Raw genomic sequence first — 23,895 nt, 5'->3', positions numbered from 1 at the left:
TATCATTCTGGGAACTTACTGAAACTTGGGAAAAGTACAACATCTGTTATGTGCCAGAGCCTGTGCTAGGTATTTTCTCAGCTTTGCTTTCCAAATCGTTTGGAAACTATCCAGTTTCTAAGGGTAAATAACTTGACCAAATTCACAAGAAATGACTAAAAAGTGAAAGAGCCAAGATCTTAACCCAAAGTCCATGGCTTTTTCTTCTTCAGTATACCCCAATGTTGGGTAAAGATAAGAGTCTCATAATTGAATGGAAAACAAAAAAAGGACACTTTTTATTATTGAATGCGGGAGTGAGGGGAGTGGGGCCGACCAGGGGGTGGCCCTGGGAGAGGGTCCCAAGGGGCAGAGGTTGGGGATGTCTCAGTAAAGAGGGGCAGATCATGAATAGAGCCTCCGCCCCCAGCTGGGGGCTCTTGAGTTCGGCCAAGCACTGGGCTAAAACGTGGAAACTGGGCATTGACAAAGTACAGAGGGATGTGGGCGATCCGGCCCGTGGACCAGCACTGCAGAGAGAGGGGAAAGCAAAGTCTGACCAGTCTGAGCCCAAAGACGGCCATACAGCAGAGCCACACAACAGCTGCAGCCCTCGCTCCTCAGCCCACTCCTGCAACCACAGCAGCTGGCCTACTCACCACGCTGAGCAGAGCTCCTTTGTTGAAGGAAGGATGGAAAGTGATGAGCTGGGCCTGGGCTCCTGGCTCCCCCTGGACAGCGCCACTAGGGGCAGAAGGAAAGGTGAGCAGGCTGCTGGAGGCAGAAGGCAGGTGTAGAGGGTATGGGTTTGGTATGGGAGGCCGGCGGGGGGGAACCACACCTGCCCAGCACCTACCAAGGAAGTAGCTCAAACACAGGGCTGTTTCGAGTGCGAAAAAGGAGGATGACTGGTTTACCATTCTGGACCCGTGGATTTCCTGTAAGAAGTGGATGCAGGGATAGGAAGGAACTCTGGAGGCAGAATCCCAGGGCAGGGGCAGGGGCAGAGAAGAACTGCAGCCAGGGCCTGGAAACAGTCAATTAATGGGAAGATGGTGCGGCCCGAGCACAGGCCTCCCTCCCCTCCTCTTACCTTTCATGAGCACAGCCAGCCGCTCCCCACTTGGGTCCCAGACCATGGAGTGAGCCTCTCCCCCAAGCCTATGGGTCAGAACAGCAGGTTGGGAGGGCTCAGCGTGGTCCCTCCCAGCTTTGTCTCACTGCCCCTCCCTCGCCCACCCGGCTCACCTTTCCTCTCCATCTGGTGTCTGTACTGTCGTCTCAGACAGATCTGCTACAATCGTAGCTGACTTCGCGCCTCCAACGCACCCCTTTCGCTCACCTGCGGATCAGGGCAGAGGCTCTTAAGGACAAGAAAGGGGCCTCCCACTGGCCCCTGCCTCCTCTCCATCACAGGCATCAACACCTCTCAAGGCGCCCAAGCTTCTTCCCTTTGTCCTTCAGAGCAGCACATTCCAGATGGTTCCTGTCTCCCTCCGACTACCCCAGATGCTGTGCATCCAGAAGTGTTTCCCTGGACTCACCACAACGTTCTGGGAACGACAGGGAGTAAATCAGTGGTTCCCCCGACACAGTGAAGAGCAGGCGGCTTCCATCAGGACTCCAGCAGCCAGTCTGGGGTCAGGGAGCAAAAGGCAGGGAAAGAGGTCTCTGGGGATACAGGGGGGAAGCACACGAGGAAGAGAGTAGAGGAGGTGGGGGGACACGCCTGGGGAGCAGGGCCCACCTCCGCCCCCGCTCCTGAGACGCACAGTCCCTCCTACCTGACATCGCCCTGATAGGGTAGGCCACCGCTCACAAGTCCACATCTGGGCCTCCCAGACTCTGTGCCAAAGAGAGGCGGGTCACAGCTTAGGAACTCTAGGTGTCACAGCCTGGACGTCCCTTCCTGTCAGTCCCACATTCAGGTGAATGGGAACGCGGACAGAAGGTTGTGGCACTCGCAGTTCCAGGAGCCTAGTGCCTTTCTCGAGGTCGCTCCTGCCCCCCTCCCCGCCCTCCCCCTACTCACCGAAAGAGCGCAGAAGGAGTGGTAGCCAGGACTTTGCTGCCATCCGGGGACCAGAGCAGGTTGGTAACCCCACCTCCCCGAAACCAGGGAAGGGGAACACAGGTCTCTGTTGAGACATCCCATACCTAGGAGAAAGGGGAAGAGAGTGAGACAGGGGAGACTCAAGCATCCCTACCATCCCACGGGGGGCCGCCCTTCCTTAAGGTACAAAGAACCAGAGGGGAGGACGTGGGAAAAGGACAGTTAAAACAGGAGGAAATAGGGTTATGTTTATACTGAGAGCAGGCAGAAATCTACATCTGAGGAGTCAGGCTGGTGCAGCGCCTTCCCCTGGGTATGTTTAAGATTGAATGGACAGCTATTCCTCTCCTTCCCCCAGGGTATTTCCCACCACCAGGCAAAGAAAGCTCTCTCCTCAAGTCTGGGGTGGCTGAAATGACCAAAAGAGGCGTGGGGACCAACTCACCAGGATGGCAGCATCCACAGGTGAAGCTGAGAGTAGCCGACCCCCACTGGGGGCCCAGGCCAAGCTGGTGACAGGTGTGTGCCCAGGGTGAGAGAGCACTTGGGCACAGCCAGAAGAGGGTCTGCCGAGGGGAAACGGGGCGTGGAGTCAGAAGACAACAGGAAGAAAGCCCCATGATTCTATTCCCTTGCCTCCTCCTGCTAAAACTTCCCAATCCCAGTGGCCCCTCTGAGTTCAAATCCAGGTTGGGGAAAATGAATAAGGATCATGGAAGTTAAAGAAAAAGAAGGAAGGAAGGGCAGTCACTATCAGGAGGTCCAGAAAGGAAAACGGGTGAAAGGGACAAAAGAGCCTGAACGAGACAAAAACTTTTGACCAGTAAAGCTAGAAGGTACTGGGCTGGGGAGATGCATGTTCTGCTCTAGATGAGAGCCCTCTCCCCGCAGGACCATCCTGCCTGGAGCATGGGATAATCCATGCCATCACTTCAAGGTTCCAATCTCTTCTCTTCCTACAGTTATCCACCACTCTCCAGAATTCAGCCTGTGCTCCTAACTCTGTCTTTCCGCCTTTCCTTGTCAGAATCAGCTTCCCTCCCCAGCGCTCCCACATCATTTTCTCCTCATCAAAGACGGCGCACGTGGCAAACCCCCCCCCCCCACTAAACTGGGAACTAGTTGAGGGGCCCCGGCTGTGTCCGTCAGCTCTGTATCTCCAGAGCCACATTCTTGGCCTGACAGGTACAGGCTACTAGCCAAATTAATGCCACCTTGTTCTTTCTCCTCCCAACTATACCCCCCTTAAGCTCTAATGAGATCTTAGGTCACCAGTCTACAACTAACTCTCTTAACTTTACAATACATCAGTTTACAGAGGTCCATCTCATTCTTTTCAGTGGCCCCACTGCATTCCACTGAATAGATGAACTATAATTTACTCAGTCAGGCCACCACAAATGGATATTTCAGTTGTTACAAACGGTACTGCAAAAACTATTCCCTATATCTTTATGTACTCGTCATTATTTGTGTAGAATAGAGTATTAAAGTGGAATTGCAGGTAAAAAAAGGCTTGAACCTTTCAAAAGATAAATATGCCAACAAATATTTTCTGAAAAGTTCGTACCACGATATACTCTACCTGTAGTTTTCCTAGTCTTGCTAGTATTGGATATTATCAAACATTTCAACTTTAATAATACTAGCATACTGGGAACTCCCTGGTGGTCCAGTGGTCAGGACTCCACGCTCTCACTGCTGAGGGTCAGGGTTCAATCCCCAGTCAGGGAACTAAGACCCCACAAGCCTCACGGTGCAGCCAAAAAATAATAATAATTTTCATACTATAATTCTGAATGGGCCAAAAAGCATTCTATACATTCTTCTAGTCCTTTTATTTATTTATTTTTACATTTAGTTCTTTTGTCTGCTTGGAATTTATTTGTATATAAAATGTAAAGCAAGGACAAACTGTATTGTTTTCTAAATAGACAGCCAATTATGCCAAAACCACTAAAAAAAAAAAAACCAAAAACTACTCTATTGCAATGCAAATCCAAATTCATCATATATTAAATTTCCATAAATTCTTAGATCTGTTCCTGAATGTCGTTCTGTTACACTGATCTGTTTGTTTGATCTTATGCCAATAACTTTCTGTTACTATAACTTCATAAAATATTTCAATACCTGGTAGGGCAAATCTCCTCTCAATATGCTTCCTTTTCAAACTTTTCTTGGCAATCCTTCCACATTTATTCTTTCATAAAAACTCTATTATTTTGTCCAGTTCACGAAAACAAACAAAAGCCAGCAGAATTCTGATGGGAAATACACTTAATCTGACATCTTCATCATTAAATTTTCCTACCCAGGAATATAACACACCCCTCCATTAATTAAGCTCTTGTTTAATATTCTTCAACCACTTTCTTCAGATGTCTAACAGATTAAATAAATTTAACAATTTATTCCTGGTAATCTATAGTAATCGTTGTACCTGTTGTAAATAGAACATATTTTCCATTGCAACCTCTCAACCGATTATTGTTGGTACCAAGGGAAGCTATTACATTTTTAGTTTCTTGGATCCAGTTACCTTACTACTTAAATTTCTTATTTGATTAAATAGGTTTTTTTGGTTGAATCTCTTGTCTTATCTAGGCTTAAAATCATATCATCAAATAAAAATAATTTTCTCTTCTTTCACAAGACTTTACCATGTTTCCTTTTCTTGTCTTAACTGCCCTCAAAAGAACCTCCACAAATAATGTTAATAATGGTGATAATGACATCTCTGTCTTTATCTTGACATTACTGGAAATACCTTTAGTATTTCCTATTTCACTGTTCAATATGGTAGCCACTGATTTTGCATATATACTCTTTATGTTTAGGTTGTCTCTTTGTATTCCTGTTTATGTATTCAGCTGAATGCTTATTGAGAAGGGCATTTATTTATAGAAACACTTTCCTCCTTTAATTTGCAAATGTAACAATCATTTTAATAGACTTCCTGATGGTGAATAGTTTTTAATTTCTGGAATATTCTACTTGGTTACGATTTTTTTTAAAATATGCTTTTGGACTCTATTTGCTAATATTTTATTAAGCATTTTAAAAATCTACGCTCAGGGGAATTCCCTGACAGTCCAGTGGTTAGGACTTCATGCTTTCACTGCCAAGGGCGCAGGTTCAATCCCTGGTCAGTATATCAAATACATAACTAAGGATCTACTGTATAGCACAGGGAACTCTACTCAATACTCTGTAATGGCCTATATGGGAAAGAATCTAAAAAAAGAGTGGATATATGTATATGTATAACTGATTCACTTTGCTGTACAGCAGAAACTAACACAACATTGTAAATTGACTATACTGCAATAAAAATTTAAAACAAAAAAAAATCCCCTGGTCGGGGAACTAAGATCCCGCAAGCCACGAGGCATGGTGAGGAAGTAAAGTAAGGAAGGAGGGAAGGAGGGAAGTAAGTAAGTAGATAAATAAATAAAATCTATGCTCAAATATTTTCTTTCTTATACCACCTATTGTCAGGTTTAGGTTACATTAGGTTTATGGAAATAAATCAGGATGGGGACTTCCCTCATGGTCCAGTGGTTAAGAATACACCTTCCAACTCAGGGGACGTGGGTTTGAGCCCTGGTCGGGGAACTAAGATCCCACATGCCGCGGGGCAACCAAGCCCGTGTGCTCTAGAGCCTGTGTGCCACAACTAGAGAGCCCATGCACCGCAATGAAAGATCCCGCATGCCACAACAGAGATTCCGAGTGCCACAACTAAAGACCCGTGCAGCCAAATAAATAAATAATATATATTTTTTAAAAGATTTGTATAAAAAGAAATAAATCAGGATTGATCCTGGGACAGAAAGAGGACATTAATGAGAAAACTGGTGAAATTAGAACAAAGTTTGGAGTTTAGTTAATAACAATGTACGAATGTCAGTTTCTTAGTTTTGACAAATCTAACATGGTTATATCAGACGTTAACGATGATGTGAAGGGTATACCAAAACTCTACTATCTTTGCAGCTTTTCTAAAAATCTAAAATTATGCACAAAGTTTATTAAAAGGAAAATAAAACAAATCAGGAGGCTTTCCAAATGTTTTATGATCTGGATTAGTTCAGATAACATGGAGATTATCTTTTCTTTGACAATTAGAACTCTCATAAAACCATCTCAGCCTGGCATCTTTTTTTAGGGGTAGAGCTCATCCGTTTTAATTGCTTCTACAGTCCACTTTGATAACATATATTTTGCTAGACAAACATTTCCTTTAGGTTTTCATATCTGTTAGTCTAAACTTATATATAATATGCTCTAATAATTCTATTTTCTTCCATATTTGCAGTTATCTCTCCTTTCCCATTTTGAAAATAGTGTACTTTGATTTTCTATTTTACCTTATTAAGGCTGGCCAAAAGGTTTTCTTCTTTATTCATAATTTAAAGAACCAGTTTCTAGTTTTATATTTAGTTAGTCCTCGGGATTTTTTCCAATTTCATCGGTTTCAGCTTTTATCCATATTAATTCCCTTCCCCCTTTCCTTTAAACCTACATCTGGCAGTCCTCTGAAAGAAACAGTCTTTCCAATCCATGATCCATAGGTACAAACTCCCCACAATCCCAGAAGCCCCCAGTTCTGTCCCTTTCTCTAGATTAGATCTTCTCAGCACCTCCACCTTGGCCTTAGGTCTGCTTCTCCCGTAGCCCTGGGAAGCGCTGTAAGGAAAAAGAACTTCTCCTTCCAGACCTCCTCACCACCCCAGCATGGCCACGACCCTCAGGCCAAGGTAAGAGAGAGAATGCTGGGACTCACCGGGTAGACAAGGACGTGGGGTCCAGGGTCCAGATGAGAATGCAGCTCTGGCAGGCCACAGCCAAGACGGAGGCACTGAGGGGCTTCCAGGCCAGGGCCGCCACATTTCGCTGCAGCCGGTGCTTCAGGGAGGGGACTATAGTGCTGGGGTGAAAGGGGAGGGGATGGGGTCAAAGCAGGGACACTAAGGCACAGCGACCTGAGTGGTGGTTGAAGAGGGAAATCCAGAGAGAAAGCTGATCATCCAGGGCCTGTGGGTATTGTGGGACAGAGGACAGGATAAAGACTGGATCTGGAAAGAGGATGCATCCAGTTGTGGGGCCTCCCTGACCCCAGTTCTGGAAGGAGCCATGGACCAGGCCCAGGAACTGCAGGACTCCCTGGGCACCAAGGCTGGAGAAGGAAGTGGGGACTGACCGATGGAGACTGAAGACTCCGAGTCCACCCAGCGTGCCCCACACATACCTGTTGGCATTATACACACGGATGGAGTCATCTAGCAGGGCCACCGCAAACTTGTTGGTGTGTGGGTGCCACGCAAAGACCCTCAGGCAGCAGCTGGACCTGGGGCAGGAGTGAGGGTGAGGAGTCCCGACCTGCACCTCGCCATTCCCGGCCCAGAGCTCGGGTTCCCTTCTGTGTGAGGACACTATTATTTTTCACTGCTTTTCTTTCTTTTTGGGGGCGGTAGGAGGGAGAATGTGGGGAGCAGTCAGGAAAGGGGTATGAGGAGTCTCTGCCTTGATTTCCCTCTCCCCAGAAGAAGTTCCAAGGTTCAGGACTTGCTTCCCACAAAAGCTCCAGAGCTTGTACACTCACCAGTTGGTGACTTGAGCGAATTCAGCAATCAGATCTTCACTCCTGAGCTATAATAACAAAGCAGGTAGAGGTTGCACTGGGAAAAAAGGAGCTTATCCCCTCGACGCTCCCACAGGGGAGCTGGACCATTCATACCCTCTGCAGTCTTCTCATCACACCCTGACCCTAAGACATAGGAAGTGGAGAGGGGGTGGGAGTGGGGGAGCAGCAGCCAGGGAGGGCCGGGGGGAAGCCAAACTTACAGACAGATGGGGAAACAGAGACCCATGGAGGGAGGAGGCCCATCGACAGAGTGCCAGGGCCCAGCTGGATGCCGTCTTCACCCACTCAAACACTGTGGAGTTGAGAAAGCAGCTGTGATTAAACCATTCGCAGGGCTCTCACTGGGCACCCTCCTAGGTGAGGGACGAGTAAGGGCAAGCACTCCCCAGATCCTTCCACCCGACAAGTGCTCCGGACACCCACTCTATGGTATGGGGGTAGGCGGAGGGGAAGAGAAGATGGCACCAGCCGAGTCAAATGGGCTGGGAAGTACAGGGCTAAAGGGAAAGGCTCTGGGCCAACAGGTATTGGGATGAATTAGGGAGAATATGGACGGGAGATGGCAACCATAAAACTAGAGAAGGCTAGAGGTAAACACACTCACCCTCCTCCTCTGAGTCTGCAATTTCATTCAGCACTCCAAAAAGTCCCACATCACGCCTGAACAGGAGAGGGAGCTGTGAGTCACTTACTCTGATCCCTTCAGTCTGCTAAGTTCACCTGTTCATTCACTCAATAAACATGTATTAAAAATAACACTCACACTTAATGAGTGACAACTATGTGACATGTACTTTATATAGTCCTTTCGTTGTACCCATGAGAGGACAATATATAAATTGTCCACCAGTGAGGCAACTAAGGCTCAGAGGTCTTTCAGGGCTTTGTGCACAGATCAAGGAGTCAAGACTTGCCCTAAGGGACTTCCCTGGTGGCACAGTGGTTAAGAATCCATCTGCCGATGCAGGGGACCACGGGTTCAAGCCCTGGTCCAGGAAGATCCCACATGCCGTGGAGCAACTAAGGCCGTGCGCCACAACTACCGAGCCTGTGCTCTAGAGCCCGCGAGCCACAACTACTGAGCCCGAGTGCCTAGAGCCCGTGCTCCGCAACAAGAGAAGCCGCCGCAATGAGAAGCCCGCGCACTGCAATGAAGAGTTGCCCCCGCTCACTGCAACTAGAGAAAACTCACACGCAGCAACAAAGACCCAACGCAGCCAAAAATAAATTTTATAGATTTAGAAAAAATAGATCGATTGATAAACAATAGACTTATAAATAGGTAGACTTATAAAAAATAATAGTAAAATAAATTTACGACACAAATTATTAAAAAAAAAAAAAAAGACTTGCCCTAAGATAGTGAATGGAAAGCCACAGAAAGTTTAAGCTGAGGAATAAACTGATCACACTGGCATTTTAGAAAGATGAGTCTGGCTGCAGATTAGAGGGGAAAAAGAATGGAGAGAAAGAAATGGGTTAAGAGGCTACTTCAGGAATCTAGAAGAAAGGCCAAAGTGGCCTGAACCACTGGGGATGGAGAAAAGACAGATTTGAGTGCTCGAGGAAGTAGAATGGACAGGATTTGAGGACTAATTAGACCTTAGTAAGGGAAAGAGCAATAGCAAGGGAAACACGCAGGTGTTACTTATAGCATCTAATACTGCTTACACTGTGCCAGGGCTGGGCTAGATGCGCCACATGCATCATCTAATTCAGCCTTTATCACAACCCTACAAAATAGGTATTGTTATCATCAGCCTTATTAGATGAGAGAACAGAGAGTGTGAAGAGGTTAACTATCAAAGGTGAACTAAGTAGGAAACAGCAGAGTCAGGATTCAACCTGTCTGCCCGCCCCAGAGCCTACATTCAAAGCACTTGCTTCTATATGACTAGGAAGGCTATTCCATGAGATGAAAAACACAAGGAAGAAGCCAGCTTAGAGAGGAAAATGAAGAGATTGATTTTGAATGAGCTGAGTGTATGAAGCCTGTGGAATATCTCTAACTGAGGGTGTTGGGCAGACAAGTGAACACCCAGGTGTGGAGCATCAATCACAAGTCCAGCCTAGGGACACCAACATTTAAGAGAGAGCAGGAGGCTTCCCTGGTGGCGCAGTGGTTGAAAGTCCGCCTGCCGATGCAGGGGACGCGGGTTCGTGCCCCGGTCCAGGAAGATCCCACATGCCGCGGAGCAGCTGGGCCCATGAGCCATGGCTGCTGAGCCTGTGCGTCCGGAGCCTGTGCTCCGCAATGGGAGAGGCCACAGCAGTGCGAGGCCCGCGTACAGCAAAAAAAAAAAAAAAAAAAAAAAAAAAAAAGAGAGAGCAGGAAGAGAAGCAGCAGCTAGAGAGGCAGAAAGTGAGAAAGCACCCAGGACTGAATGGCTTTTCAGACCATGACTTGATGTTTAGCGGCACTCAAGCAGACATGCAAATTAAACTGTAATGCAATATCAAATATCAAAGCTTGATAGCACATGTGTTAGGAAACAGGCACTCTCATACACTGTGTTTGTTTTGTTGTTGTTTTTTAATTTTTTTTTTTTTTTTTTTACGGTACGCGGGCCTCTCACTGTTGTGGCCTCTCCCGTTGCAGAGCACAGGCTCCGGACGCGCAGGCTCAGCAGCCATGGCTCACGGGCGCAGCCGCTCCGCGGCATGTGGGATCTTCCCGGACCGGGGCACGAACCCGTGTCCCCTGCATCGGCAGGCGGACTCTCAACCACTGCGCCACCAGGGAAGCCCTGTTTTTTAATTTTTATTGGAGTATAGTTGTCTCATACACTGGCGGTAGGTCTGTAAATATGTACAACTTAAACAGAGGACTATATGGCAATAGCTCATGAAATGAACATACCCTTGGAACCCAGCTACTTCATTTGTAGGAATTCATCCTACGTATGATGATGATGATGATAATAATAAGAATAATAGCTAACCCTTGATGGGATTAATATGGCCCAGGCACTGTTCTAAGTGTTTTACTCATTTAGTCATCACTACAACCTTGTAAGATAGGCTCCCTTTTACAGATGAAATTGAGGGACAGAGTGATTAAGTAACTTGACCAAGGTCACACAGCTAAAAAGTGGCACAGCCAGCAATTCAATCCAGGTTTCACTCCTACATGTGCAAAATGAATGACCTATGTATGACATTATTCGCTGCAACCTTATACCTAACCTTGCTGAGCTTCAAGTAAAGGCTCAGAAAGTAATAATGACATAAGGAGGGAACAGGTTCACAGAATTAAACCAAAAAGGAAATCAAGTCACTGGAGTTGAAATGGAACTACTGTTGCACAGCCTTGAGTTCCACAAAAAGGACTGATAATTTGATACGTTGAATGATACACAGCTCTGAGCTAGAGAGGGCTGGGAAGGCCAAGGCAGAGGGGGAGTGGTGACCTCATTGCCTCCAGGATCTGCAGACCACTGGCCCAAGAGACTCTTTGCCATGTCTCACCAAATGTTGATGCATCTCTTCCACACTTGTTCCCGGTGGTGGATGAAGGCCGTTCTTGTGCCATGGTCCAACCTCCCAGGGGTCTTCAGGGGATCCTTAGTGAGGTTTAGGACAGGAAGATTGATCCACTAGAGCCAGAAATGAGGCATGACAGTGAGTCAGTCTCTTCGCTAGATCTCTACTGAACTTCCTGCCAACTCCAACCCTCGGCAGGGCTCCCGAGACCTGTTTCCCATTTCCACAAATATAACACTTGTGGAGAGGGGCGGAGTCAAGATGGCATACTAGAAGGATGTGGAATTCGTGTCTCCTCACAAGTAGGGCACCTACCGGGCACTGCTGGGGAACCACGGACACCTAAGGGGACAGGAGCAACCCCCAGCAACCAGTTGCTTCAACTATAGTTTTATTTTTCCTAATATATTTTTTATCTTTCTAATTTTATTTTGTTTCTTATTCTTTGATATTGTACTGTTCCTTTTTCTCTTTCTTTCTTTCTTTTTTTTTACCACGCCACAAAGCTTGCGAGACCCTGGTTCCCAGGCCAGAGGTCGGGCCCGAGCTCCTGTGCTGGGAGCTCCGAGTCCAAACCGCTGGACTAACAAAGAACCTCAGGACCCAGGGAATATTAATCAGAGTGAGGCCTCCCAGAGGTCCTCATCTCAGCACCAAGACCCATCTCTATCCAACTGCCTGCAAACTCCAGTGCTGGACGTCTCAGGCCAAACAACCAGTAAGACAGGAATACAGCACCACCATCAAAAAGAGAAAAAAAAAAAAGAAACGACAAAAAGAATACGTTACAGGGCTTCCCTGGTGGCGTAGTGGTTGAGAATCTGCCTGCTAATGCAGGGGACACGGGTTTGAGCCCTGGTCTGGGAGGATCCCACATGCCACAGAGCAACTAGGCCCGTGAGCCACAACTACTGAGCCTGCACGTCTGGAGCCTGTGCTCCGCAACAAGAGAGGCCGCAATAGTGAGACGCCCGCACACCACGATGAAGAGTGGCCCCTGCTTGCCACAACTAGAGAAAGCCCTCACACAGAAACGAAGACGCAACACAGCAAAAATACATAAATTAATTAATAAACTCCTACTCCCAACATCTTCTTTAAAAAAAAAAAGAAGGAGCAAGGTAAAAACCTACAAGACCAAATAAATGAAGATGAAATAGGCAAACTACCTGAAAAAGAATTCAGAGTAATGATAGTAAAGATGATCCAAAATCTTGGAAACAGAATGGAAAAAATACAAGAAACATTTAACAAGGATCTAGAAGAACTAAAGAGCAAACAAACAGTGATGAACAACACAATTACTGAAATTAAAAATGCTCTACGGGGGGCTTCCCTGGTGACATAGTGGTTGAGAGTCCGCCTGCTGATGCAGGGGACACGGGTTCGTGCGCTGGTCCGGGAAGATCCCATATGCCGTGGAGCAACTAAGCACGTGTGCCATGGCTGCTGAGCCTGCGCATCCAGAGCCCGTGCTCGGCAACGGGAGAGGCCACAACAGTGAGAGGCCTGCGTACCGCGAAAAAAAAAAAAAAAAAACTCTAGGGGCTGGACTTCCCTGGTGGCGCAGTGGTTAAGAATCCACCTGCCAACGCAGGGGACACGGGTTCTAGCCCTGGCCTGGGAAGATCCCACATGCCGCAGAGCAACTAAGCCCGTGTGCCACAACTGCTGAGCATGAGCTCTAGAGCCCACCAGCCACAACTACTGAAGCCCGTGCATCTAGAGCCTGTGCTCCACAACAAGAGAAGCCACTGCAATAAGAAGCCCGTGCACTGCAATGAAGAGTAGCGCCCGCTCACTGCAACTAGAAAAAGCCCGCACGCAGCAACGAAGACGCAACGCAGCCAAAAATAAATAAATTAATTAATTTAAAAAAAATACTCTAGGGGCTTCCCTGGTGGCACACTGGTTGAGAATCCACCTGCCAATGCAGGGGACATGGGCTCAATCTCTGGTCCAGGAAGATCCCACATGCCACGGAGCAACTAAGCCCATGCACCACAACTACTGAGCTTGTGCTCTAGAGCCCGTGAGCCACAACTACTGGGCCTGCGTGCTGCAAACTACTGAAGCCCATGCGCCTAGAGCCCATACTCCACAATGAGAGAAGCCACCACAACGAGAAACCTGTGCACTGCAACGAAGAGTAGCCCCTGCTCACTGCAACTAGAGAAAGCCTGTGCACAGCAGTTGAAGCCCCAACACAGCCAAAAATAAATAAATAAAATAAATAAATTTATTTTAAAAAATACTCTAGAAGGAATCAATAACAGAATAACTGAGGCAGAAGAACGGATAAGTGAGCTGGAAGATAAAATGGTGGAAATAACTGCCAGGGAGCACAATAAAGAGAAAAAAGCATGAAAAGAACTGAGGACAGTCTCAGAGACCTCTGGGACAACATAAATGCACCAACGTTCGAATTATAGGGCTCCCAGAAGAAAAAGAGAACAAGAAAGAGGCTGAGAAAATATTTGAAGAGATTATACTTGAAAACTTCCCTAACATGGGAAAGGAAACAGTCGATTAAGTCTGGGAAGCACAGAGAGTACCATACAGGATAAACCCAAAGAGAAACACAACGAGACAAATATTAATGAAACTATCAAAAATTAAATACAAGAAAAAATACTAAAAGCAGCAAGGGAAAAGCAACAAATAACATACAAGGGAATCGCCATAAGGTTAACAGCTGATTTTTCAGCAGAAACTCTGCAAGCCAGAAGGGGGTGGCAGGACATATTTAAAGTGATGAAAGGGAAAAACCTACAAACAAGATTACTCTACTCAGCAAGGATCTCATTCAGATTCAATGGAGAAACTAAAACCTTTACAGATAAGCAAAAGTTAAGAGAATTCAGCACCACCAAACCAGCACAAATGCTAAAGGAACTTCTCTAGGCAGGAAACACAAGAGAAGGAAAAGACCTACAAAAACAAACCCAAAACAATTAAGAACATGGTAATAGGAACATACATATTGATAATTACCTTAAACGTAAATGGATTAAATGTTCCAACCAAAAGACATAGACTGGCTGAATGGATACAAAAACAAGACCCATACATATGCTGTCTACAAAAGACCCACTTCAGACCTAGGGACACATACAGACTGAAAGTGAAGGGATGGAAAAAGACATTCCATGCAAATAGAAATCAAAAGAAAGCTGGAATAGCAATCCTCATATCAGACAAAATAGACTTTAAAACAAAGACTAGGGGCTTCCCTGGCGGTGCAGTGGTTAAGAACCGCCTGCTAATGCAGGGGACATGGGTTTGAGCCCTGGTCCAGGAAGATTCCCACATGTCGTGGAGCAACAAGGCCCATGCACCACAACTACTGAGCCTGCGCTCTAGAGCCTGCAAACCACAACTACTGAAGCCCGCACACCGCAACTACTGAAGACCATGTGCCTAGAGCCCGTGCTCTGCAACAAGAGAAGCCGCTGCAATGAGAAGCCTGCACACCACAACGAAGAGTAGCCCCCGCTCGCCACAACTAGAGAAAGCCTGCGTGCAGCAACGAAGACCCAATGCAGCCAAAAATAAATTAAAACAAAAAAAGCAAACACTATTACAAGAGACAAAGAAGGACACTACATAATGATCAATGGATCAATCCAAGAAGAAGATATAACAATTATAAATATTTATGCACCCAACATAGGAGCACCTCAATACATAAGGCAAATGCTAACAGCCATAAAAGGGGAAATAGTAACACAATAATAGTAGGGGACTTTAACACCTGACTTTTACCAATGGACAGATCATCCAAAATGAAAATAAATAAGGAAACACAAGCTTTAAATGATACATTAAACAAGATGGACTTAATTGATATTTATAGGACACTGCATCCAAAAACAACAGAATACACTTTCTTCTGAAGTGCTCATGGAACATTCTCCAGGACAGACCATATCCTGGGTCACAAATCAAGCCTTGGTAAATTTAAGAAAACTGAAATCGTATCAAGTATCTTTTCCGACCACAACGTTATGAGACTAGATATCAATTACAGGAAAAATTTAAAAATACAAACACGTGGAGGCTAAATAATATGCTACTAAATAACCGAGAGACCACAGAAGAAATCAAAGAGGAAATCAAAAAATATCTAGAAACAAATGACAATGAAAACACAACAACCCAAAACATATGGGATGCAGCAAAAGCAGTTCTAAGAGGGAAGTTTACAGCAATACAAACTTACCTCAGGAAACAAGAAAAATCTCAAATAAAGAACCTAACCTTACACCTAAAGCAATTAGAGGAAGAAGAACCAAAAAAACCCCAAAGTTAGCAGAAGGAAAGAAATCATAAAGATCAGATCAGAAATAAATGAAAAAGAAATGACGGAAACAACAGCAAAGATCAAGAAAACTAAAAACTGGTTCTTTGAGAAGATAAACAAAATTGATAAACCATTAGCCACACTCATCAAGAAAAAAAGGGAAACGACTCAAATCAACAGAATTAGAATGAAAAAGGAGAAGTAACAACTGACACTGCAGAAATACAAAGGATCATGAGAGATTACTACAAGCAACTATATGCCAATAAAATGGACAACCTGGAAGAAATGGACAAATTCTTAGAAAAGCACAACCTTCTGAGACTGAACCAGAAAGAAACAGAAAATATAAACAGACCAATCAGAAGCACTGAAATTGAAACTGTGATTAAAAAACTTCCAACAAACAAAAGCCCAAGACCAGATGGCTTCACAGGCGAATTCTATCAAACATTTAGAGAAGAGATAACACCTATCCTTCTCAAACTCTTCCAAAATATAGCAGAGGGAGGAACACTCCCAAACTCATTCTATGAGGCCACCATCACCCTGATACCAAACCAGACAAAGATGTCACAAAATAAGAAAACTACAGGCCAGTATCTCTGATGAACACAGATGCAAAAATCCTCAACAAAATACTAGCAAACAGAATCCAACAGCACATTAAAAGGTTCAAACACCATGATCAAGTGGGGTTTATCTCAGGAATGCAAGGATTCTTCAATATACACAAATCAGTCAATGTGATACACCATATTAACAAAGTGAAGGATAAAAACCATATGATCATCTCAATAGATGCAGAGAAAGCTTTTGACAAAATTCAACACCCACTTATGATAAAAACTCTCCAGAAAGTGGGCATAGAGGGAACCTACCTCAACATAATAAAGGCCATATATGACAAACCCACAGCCAACATCGTTCTCAATGGTGAAAAATTGAAACCATTTCCTCTCAGATCAGAAACAAGACAAGGCTGCCCACTCTCACCACCATTATTCAACATAGTTTTGGAAGTTTTAGCCACAGCAATCAGAGAAGAAACAGAAATAAAAGGAATCCAAATCAGAAAAGAAGAAGTAAAACTGTCACTGTTTGCAGATGACATGATACTATATAGAGAGAATCCTAAAGATGCTACCAGAAAACTACTAGAGCTAATCAATGAATGTGGTAGAGTAGCAGGATACAAAACTAATGCAGAGAAATCTCTTGCATTCCTATAAACTGATGATGAAAAATCTGAAAGAGAAATTAAGGAAACACTCCCATTTACCATTGCAACAAAAAGAATAAAATACCTAGGAATAAACCTACCTAAGGAGACAAAAGACCTGTATGAAGAAATCTATAAGACACTGATGAAAGAAATTAAAGATGATACAAACAGATGGAGAGATATACCATGTTCTTGGATTGGAAGAATCAACATTGTGAAAATGACTATACTACCCAAAGCAATCTACAGATTCAATGCAATCCCTATCAAATTACCAATGGCATTTTTCACACAACTAGAACAGAAAATTGCACAATTTGTAGGGAAACAAAAAAGACCCTGAATAGCCAAAGCAATCTTGAGAAAGGAAAATGGAGCTGCACAAATCAGGCTTCCGGACTTCAGATTACAGTACAAAGCTACAGTAATCAAGACAGTATGGTACTGGCATAAAAACAGAAATACAGATCAATGGAACAGGACAGAAAGCCCAGAGATAAACCCATGCACATATGGTCACCTTATCTTTGAGAAAGGAGGCAAGAATATACAGTGGAGAAAAGACAGCCTCTTCAATAAGTGGTGCTAGGAAAACTGGACAGCTATATGTAAAGGAATGAAATTAGAACACTTCCTAACACCATACACAAAAATAAACTCAAAATGCATTAAAGACCTAAATGTAAGGCCAGACACTATAAAACTCTTAGAGGAAAACATAGGCAGAACACTCTATGACATAAATCACAGCAAGATCCTTTTTGACCCACCTCCTAAAGAAATGGAAATAAAAACAAAAATAAACAAATGGAACCTAATGAAACTTAAAAGCTTTTGCACAGCAAAGGAAACCATAAACAAGACGAAAAGACAACCCTCAGAATGGGAGAAAATATTTGCAAACGAAGCAACTTACAAAGGATTAATCTCCAAAATATATAAGCAGTTCATGCAGCTCAATATCAAAAAAAAAACAAACAACCCAATCCAAAAATGGGCAGAAGACCTAAATAGACATTTCTCCAAAGAAGGTATACAGATTGTCAACAAACACCTGAAAAGATGCTCAACATCACTAATCATTAGAGAAATGCAAATCAAAACTACAACGAGGTATCACCTCACACCGGTCAGAATGGCCATCATCAAAAAATCTACAAACAATAAATGCTGGAGAGGGTGTGGAGAAAAGGGAACCCTTTTGCACTGTTGGTGGGAATGTAAATTGATACAGCTAGTATGGAGAACAGTATGGCGGTTCCTTAAAAAAAGAACTACCATATGACCAGCAATCCCACTACTGGGCATACACCCTGAGAAAACCGTAATTCAAAAAGAGCCATGTAACACAATGTTCATTGCAGCACTATTTACAATAGCCAGGACCTGGAAGCAACCTAAGTGTCCATCGACAGATGAACGGATAAAGAAGATGTGGGCTTCCCTGGTGGCACAGTGGTTAAGAATCTACCTGCCAATGCAGGAGACACGGGTTCGAGCCCTGGTCCGGGAAGATCCCACATGCCGCGGAGCAACTAAGTCCGTGAGCCACAACTTCTGAGCCTGCGCTCTAGAGCTTGTGTGCCACAACTACTGAAGCTCGCGTGCCACAACTACTGAAGCCCATGCACCTATAGCCCATGCTCTGCAACAAGAGAAGCTACCGCAATGAGAAGCCCATGCACTGCAACAAAGAGTAGCTCCCGCTCACCACAACTAGAGAAAGCCCGTGCACAGCAACAAAGACCCAATGCAGCCAAAAATAAAATAATTAAATAAAATAAATTTTAAAAAATAATAAAGATGTGGCATATATATATAATGGAATATTACTCAGCCATAAAAAGAAACAAAATTGAGTTATTTGTAGTGAGGTGGATGGACCCAGAGTCTGTCATACAGAGTGAAGTAAGTCAGAAAGAGAAAAACAAATACCGTATGCGAACATATATATAATCTAAAAAAAAAAAAAGATTCTGATGAACCTAGGGGCAGGACAGGAATAAAGACACAGATGTAGAGAATGGACTTGAGGACACAGGGAGGGGGAAGGGTAAGCTGGGACGAAGTGAGAGAGCAACATTGACATATATACACTACCAAATGTAAAACAGATAGCTAGTGGGAAGAAGCTGCATAGCACAGGGTGATCAGCTTGGTGCTTTGCGACCACCTAGAGGGGTGGGATAAGGAGGGTGGGAGGCAGACGCAAGAGGGAGGGGATATGGGGATATATGTATGCATATAACTGATTCACTTCGTTATACAGCAGAAACTAACACAACGTTGTAAAGCAATTATACTCCAATAAGTATGTTAAAGGAAAAAGAAAAAATATATATAACACTTGTGGACAGGGAAACAGGTCTTAGCTCCCTTATCTGTAAAACTAGAATAATGTTTCATAGGGTTGCTGTGATTAAATCACATTATTAAAACATTTGTGGAGAACACCTGACTCAGAGCCTTTCTTCCAAGCAAACGCTCAATAAATGTAAGTTTCTCTTCCTTTTCCTTCCCAGAAACACCACAGGAAAAAACTCCCCAGGTTGTGCCTTCCCAGTTCTCCCAGATTCTGTACCAACTTTTCAGAAGTCCTCCTGCACCCTCACATCCCCTAGATTCGCCCTCACTCTCCGTTCCCACTAGGCCCGCACCACAGCCCCTCAGCATCCCTTACCCTCCAATCCCAGGTCTTAAATACATCCCAGCCCTTCTATTCTTCTCCAGCCTGAGCCAGGCTGTTTCCAATACTCCAGTCTGGGGACCTCGACCCTGCCCCTATCACGTTGCCTCTGCTCCCCCATTCTCTCCGACTCTGCCCCCCATGCCTGTAGGTCTCCTCCCTCCTCGCCCTGACCACCTGGCCCCGGAAGTCGGGAGGCGGACTCTCATAGCTACTGCCCGTCACCAGCTCGTTATTGTGCTCGTATAGGGTGACTTGTCCCCTAGGCGGCGGCGGAGGGAACAACCCCAGGGAGCACATCCTGCCGGTCCCGAAGACGTCCGGACTGAGCAAACTCCTGGATCCCGCTCCGCCGACTCTTAGTTCCCTGGCTAGATTAGGATGCGTACGGGTAGTCGCCTGGGACAAACTGCTATGCAAAGCTCAACGGAAGTGAATGGAAGAGTAACGGAGAAGAAGGACGCATGCGCAGTCTGCGACAGACTTCCGGCGTCCTCGCGCGCCGCCTGGCGGCCGGAGGGGGCGGTGTAAACATGTCCGTAGGGCAGACCACTATTTAAGGGTTGGAGCGTTTTTTTGTTTCCTGTGAGACTGCTGTTTTTCCCAGTTCCGAATTCCCCAACACACTCTCCTACTCACTCTCAGCACTCGAAAAGTCCAAAATAAGCCACGTTCAGGGCAGTACCTAATTAAACTCTCCCAGGATTGTGTCAGGGGCAGCTGGCTGGAAAGTTGAGGGAAAGCCTCCGGAAGGCGGAAACTCAGGCGGGAGGCCTTGGGAGGGAGAGTGCAGTGCCCGCCGGAACCTAGAGCCCACGGGGTTAGGCCTCCTAGAAGGAAAAGTGGGAACAGTTGGGAAATTAACATTTCCTGAGCACTTATTATGATAAGTGCTTGTATAATCTTTACAACAACTCCATGAGATGGGTACTGTTATATCACCATAAGGAAAGAGGCACAGGGAGATCGGACCTAAAAATACCAAAACCTGTATAAGGCATTCTGACTGACTACAGAATGAAAGTGAGATTGAGAGGAGAGGGGCAAAAACAAGTAAAGAGGGTTAAGAGGTACAAACTACAAGGTATTAAATAAATAAATTACAACGATGTAATGTACAGCACGGGAATATTGCCAATATTGTATTATAACTTTGTATGGAGTATAATCTATAAAAATATCAAATAATTGTGTTGTACACCTGAAACTAATATAATATTGTAAATCAATTTTTTTAAAACAAGTGAGATTGATCTTATTCTAACTCCAAAGGATGGAACTAGAACTGGAATCTAATGCAGAATGGGGGCTCCTCTTCTTACAGCTGTGTGGCTTTGGGAAAATCGTTGGATTCTTTGAGACTCAGCTCCCTCACTTGCAGTGTCCTAACTATTATACATGGCTGTTTCCCATACAAAGTAATGGAAACAAAGCCATTTAATAAACTGTAAAGTGCTAAGCAGATATTGGAGATGAATAGCCCTAACTCTGCCATGAACTAGGTGACCTTGGGCATTGGTTCATTCATTTAACAGATGTTAATGAGCAATTCCAAGGACCAAGCTCTGGGAACCCAGAACTGTATAAGGCATATATACAGTTCCCCATTCCCAAGAGCAGCCAGTCTCATTGGATACTATAGGAGGCATTCTGGTTTAACATTCTCGGATTCTATATCTGCCCCTCCTTTCTACATGAAAAGTTCCCCCAAGAGTTATTCCCGGGTCAGAAAACCAGGGGCTCCAAAATGTTAATGGACAGAGGAATCATCTGAGGATCTTGTTAAAATGCAAATTCTGGGGTGGAGCTCTGAACTTGTAGTTCCAAAAAGCCCGCAGGTGATACTGCACAGACAACTCTTTGAGTAGCCCCTCCCCCCATTTAATTAGTTCACTGTCACTTGGGAAGTCACAGAAAACTTAAAGAGCAGATTATTAAAACTGGGGATAGTTTGGAGAAATTGGCTGGGAAAGCTCTCCTTGAGACGGGGAAGCAGGACAGGTTTGAGGGAAAAGTGGGAGTCCGTGACCCTGACAGACTGGTGGAGAGCAGTGAGAAGCCACCCACAAATTTTTTGTTTGTATCATCCAACCCCAGATACCCCAAGAACTCACTACAGCCTGGGACTATGACTTCCACCCTCCCTTGAATGAAGCCTGATTTTCACCAACAGACTGTGTTATAATTATCAGTTAGGTGCCTGCCTCTTACCCTGTAATGTGACCTGGAGAGAAGGAACAGTGCTCTGTGTCTTCATACTCCACAACCGCCTCCCCCATACAGCTTATTTAAGGTTTGCTGAATGGTTTTTCACAATTTGCAGATTCTTGGGAGGCTGAAGTCCAGGCCTAGCGCACTCCCCACTAACTTCACCAGGGGGCGCGGCGGCCCTGGCGACACAGTGACTGTGACCCACCGCCCCAGGGGCTCAGAGCGCTCGGCGGGCAGTCTCCACCGGGGCCCCTCCCTACGACCTGGGCGGGAAACCGAGGCAGCATCCTGGCCACTGCCCGAAACTTCTAAAATGGGGCCCCCCACTTTGGGAGGCGGGAGGCATCTTGGGAGCCGGGGTGCCTGGACCTCGGCCCGCCGCCCCTTCCTGGGCGCGCCGAAGCCCGGCGCCCCGGCCCGGGGCCGGTAACCAGGCGCACATGGCCCGCCCGGCCCTGTTTGTCCTGGCAGCGCGCCGCCGCTATTTGAGGCGGTTTTTATCTCCCAGAAACCAGCAAAACCCCAAGCGGAGTCTAAGGAAGATGAAAGGAGCCGAGGGAACGGGGAGGGGAGGACCGCGAGACTGCGGCGGGCGGGAGCTGGCACCGGACAGGCGGAGGCCGGGAGGCGAGAGGGCCAGGCCCTGGGGGGTCCCGAGGAGCCGGCCCCGCGGGGTGGGCGCCGAGCCCGGGGGTCCACTTCGGGCCGCCCACTCTCGCAGCCCCGCGCCCAGGCGTCCCCCACCCCTCTCAGCCGCTCTTCCGCCGCGGCCCCCGGCCGGCCGGAGGGTCCTCGGAACTCGGATCCTTCTTCAAAGCGCCTTTGAAGCCCGGAGCCCCGCCCAAGGGCAGGAGATTTCGCACCTGGACGGGGGCGGGGTGGGGAGGGGACCGGCAGCCCGAGTACCGCTTGGGACCCACCGACCCCTCCCCCGCTCTAGCGCGGAGCGCCTCTCCCGAGCCCGCAAGGGGCACCGGCGGACGGGGGCGCCGCCCGCAGTCGGGCCCAGGCTGGGGGAGCGGCTCGTGCGCCCCTCCGCCCGGCGGGGGAGCCGTAGGGGGCGGAGGCCGCACAAAGCCCTATTGTGGCTGGGGTCTGGCCGCGACAGAGTGGCTTTTGTTCCTCCGCTGAGTCCGTGGCGGGCACGACTGATTGCAGGCCCGGGGCCGGGGGCGGGTTACGTGCCAGGCGGGTCCACCCGCGGTAGCCGCACCTCGCCCGGCCCGGGCCGCGCCGTAGTCCGCACGGCGATCGCGGGGCCGGCGCGCCGCCCGGCTGCTGTCCAGGCCGTGTCCGCTGGTGCCAAGCCCGAGAAAGAGCCGGGTGAAGAAAACCTCTTCGCCTTCCCAACTCCGCAGAGAGCTCTGGGCTGGGCGGTCAAAAACTGACCTCCGCCTTAGAGCCGGGCCGCCGAAGTATTCTATCCCGGGCGTAACGTGCAAACAGGCACGACAATGCCCGCGGGGACTCCCCAGTTTGCCAACCAGAAATCCTGTGGCTCACTCTTCTCCCCTCCTCTTCCTCTTTTCTCACCAGGACAAAATTTTAAATCGAATTTTTTATTTATTAAATTAAAAAAAAAAAAAGACTCCATGAGGGCATGATCCCTTCCCTTCCACAATATTACCCTCTCCCCAAGCTCCGGCGGCTTTAAACCTTTAACTTGGGGCCTTGAGGGAGCAAGAGATAGAAAAGGAGGATCCAAAGTCACAGGAAAGGCATTCAAAGGCACGAAGCGGCTTTAAAAGTCACTGGAGGTGGAGTTGGGAGCATCGGAAGTCCCAGGTTGGGGGCCTGTGGACGCACCCCCAAGTCAGCTTGGGAAGCTCTGTCCTCCTAGCTCTATAAATTCTTCTTTCTCATGGCTTCTAGGCACCAGCCTAGCACAGTGCCTTGCACAGAGTAGGCACTCAATAAATACTTGATTTTCTTGATCTGATCCCACAGAAAGCCTTCCCCACCTATTCTTCTAGAGAGACACCTCCAAACCAGTGTCCTCCTCCGGTTAGGTGGGCTTCCCCAAAGAGCATGTCTAAGATGGCAGCTGCAAGCTCTCTGTTACCATGGCAACAAGGAATTAGCCTGATGGGGTCATGGTGTCAGGGGAGGGGCAGTGGAAGAACCTGCTCTGGGGTCAAGGGAGCTGGGGTACATTCCAGTCCTCCCCTCCATAGGACTTGAGGTTTCACAGCTTCTGGCCGGGGCTGGAAATATTAGGGATCCCCTAATTGTGAGATACCCCATTAACTCTTTTAACAGAGATCTAGCTAATCAACCCTATTAGCAGAGATTCCATTACGAGAAA

The 23,895-nt window shown here is 46.6% G+C and overlaps 1 protein-coding gene across 2 annotated transcripts; it reads right to left on the bottom strand.

Annotated features, from left to right (window-relative positions):
• Window positions 1–254: 254 nt before the first annotated feature.
• AAAS (aladin WD repeat nucleoporin) lies at window positions 255–19,751 on the bottom strand. Of its 2 annotated transcripts, none has more exons than XM_065887121.1 (16): window positions 19,557–19,751; window positions 11,151–11,278; window positions 8,287–8,342; window positions 7,883–7,974; window positions 7,641–7,687; window positions 7,287–7,385; window positions 6,822–6,965; window positions 2,478–2,598; window positions 2,012–2,136; window positions 1,764–1,824; window positions 1,527–1,614; window positions 1,228–1,321; window positions 1,073–1,140; window positions 836–917; window positions 639–723; window positions 255–509 (listed from the first exon to the last, which is right to left on the bottom strand). In XM_065887121.1, exons 1-16 carry the CDS (start codon window positions 19,677–19,679, stop codon window positions 282–284), a joined length of 1,641 nt encoding a protein of 546 aa, XP_065743193.1. In that variant the 5' UTR covers window positions 19,680–19,751; the 3' UTR covers window positions 255–281. The 2 variants fall into 2 exon arrangements, with proteins under 2 accessions (XP_065743193.1, XP_065743192.1); XM_065887120.1 differs by having other exon boundaries at window positions 639–753; window positions 1,524–1,614; window positions 19,557–19,741.
• Window positions 19,752–23,895: the final 4,144 nt, after the last annotated feature.

The sequence above is a fragment of the Phocoena phocoena genome, chromosome 11 (genome assembly GCF_963924675.1).
Source record: "Phocoena phocoena chromosome 11, mPhoPho1.1, whole genome shotgun sequence".
Taxonomy (NCBI): Eukaryota; Metazoa; Chordata; class Mammalia; order Artiodactyla; family Phocoenidae; genus Phocoena; species Phocoena phocoena.
This window is presented reverse-complemented; position numbering and strand designations above follow the sequence as displayed.

Bases quoted from the DNA above. Each gene is read 5' to 3' on its own strand.
- AAAS (XM_065887120.1), bottom strand. From the start codon at position 19,679: ATGTGCTCCCTGGGGTTGTTCCCTCCGCCGCCGCCTAGGGGACAAGTC. The intron at 6,966-7,286 runs GTATGTGTGGGG...CTTTCACCCCAG, and splicing joins CGTGTGTATAATGCCAACAG to CACTATAGTCCCCTCCCTGA. The intron at 1,825-2,011 runs GTGAGTAGGGGG...TCTTTGGCACAG, and splicing joins ACTCCTTCTGCGCTCTTTCG to AGTCTGGGAGGCCCAGATGT.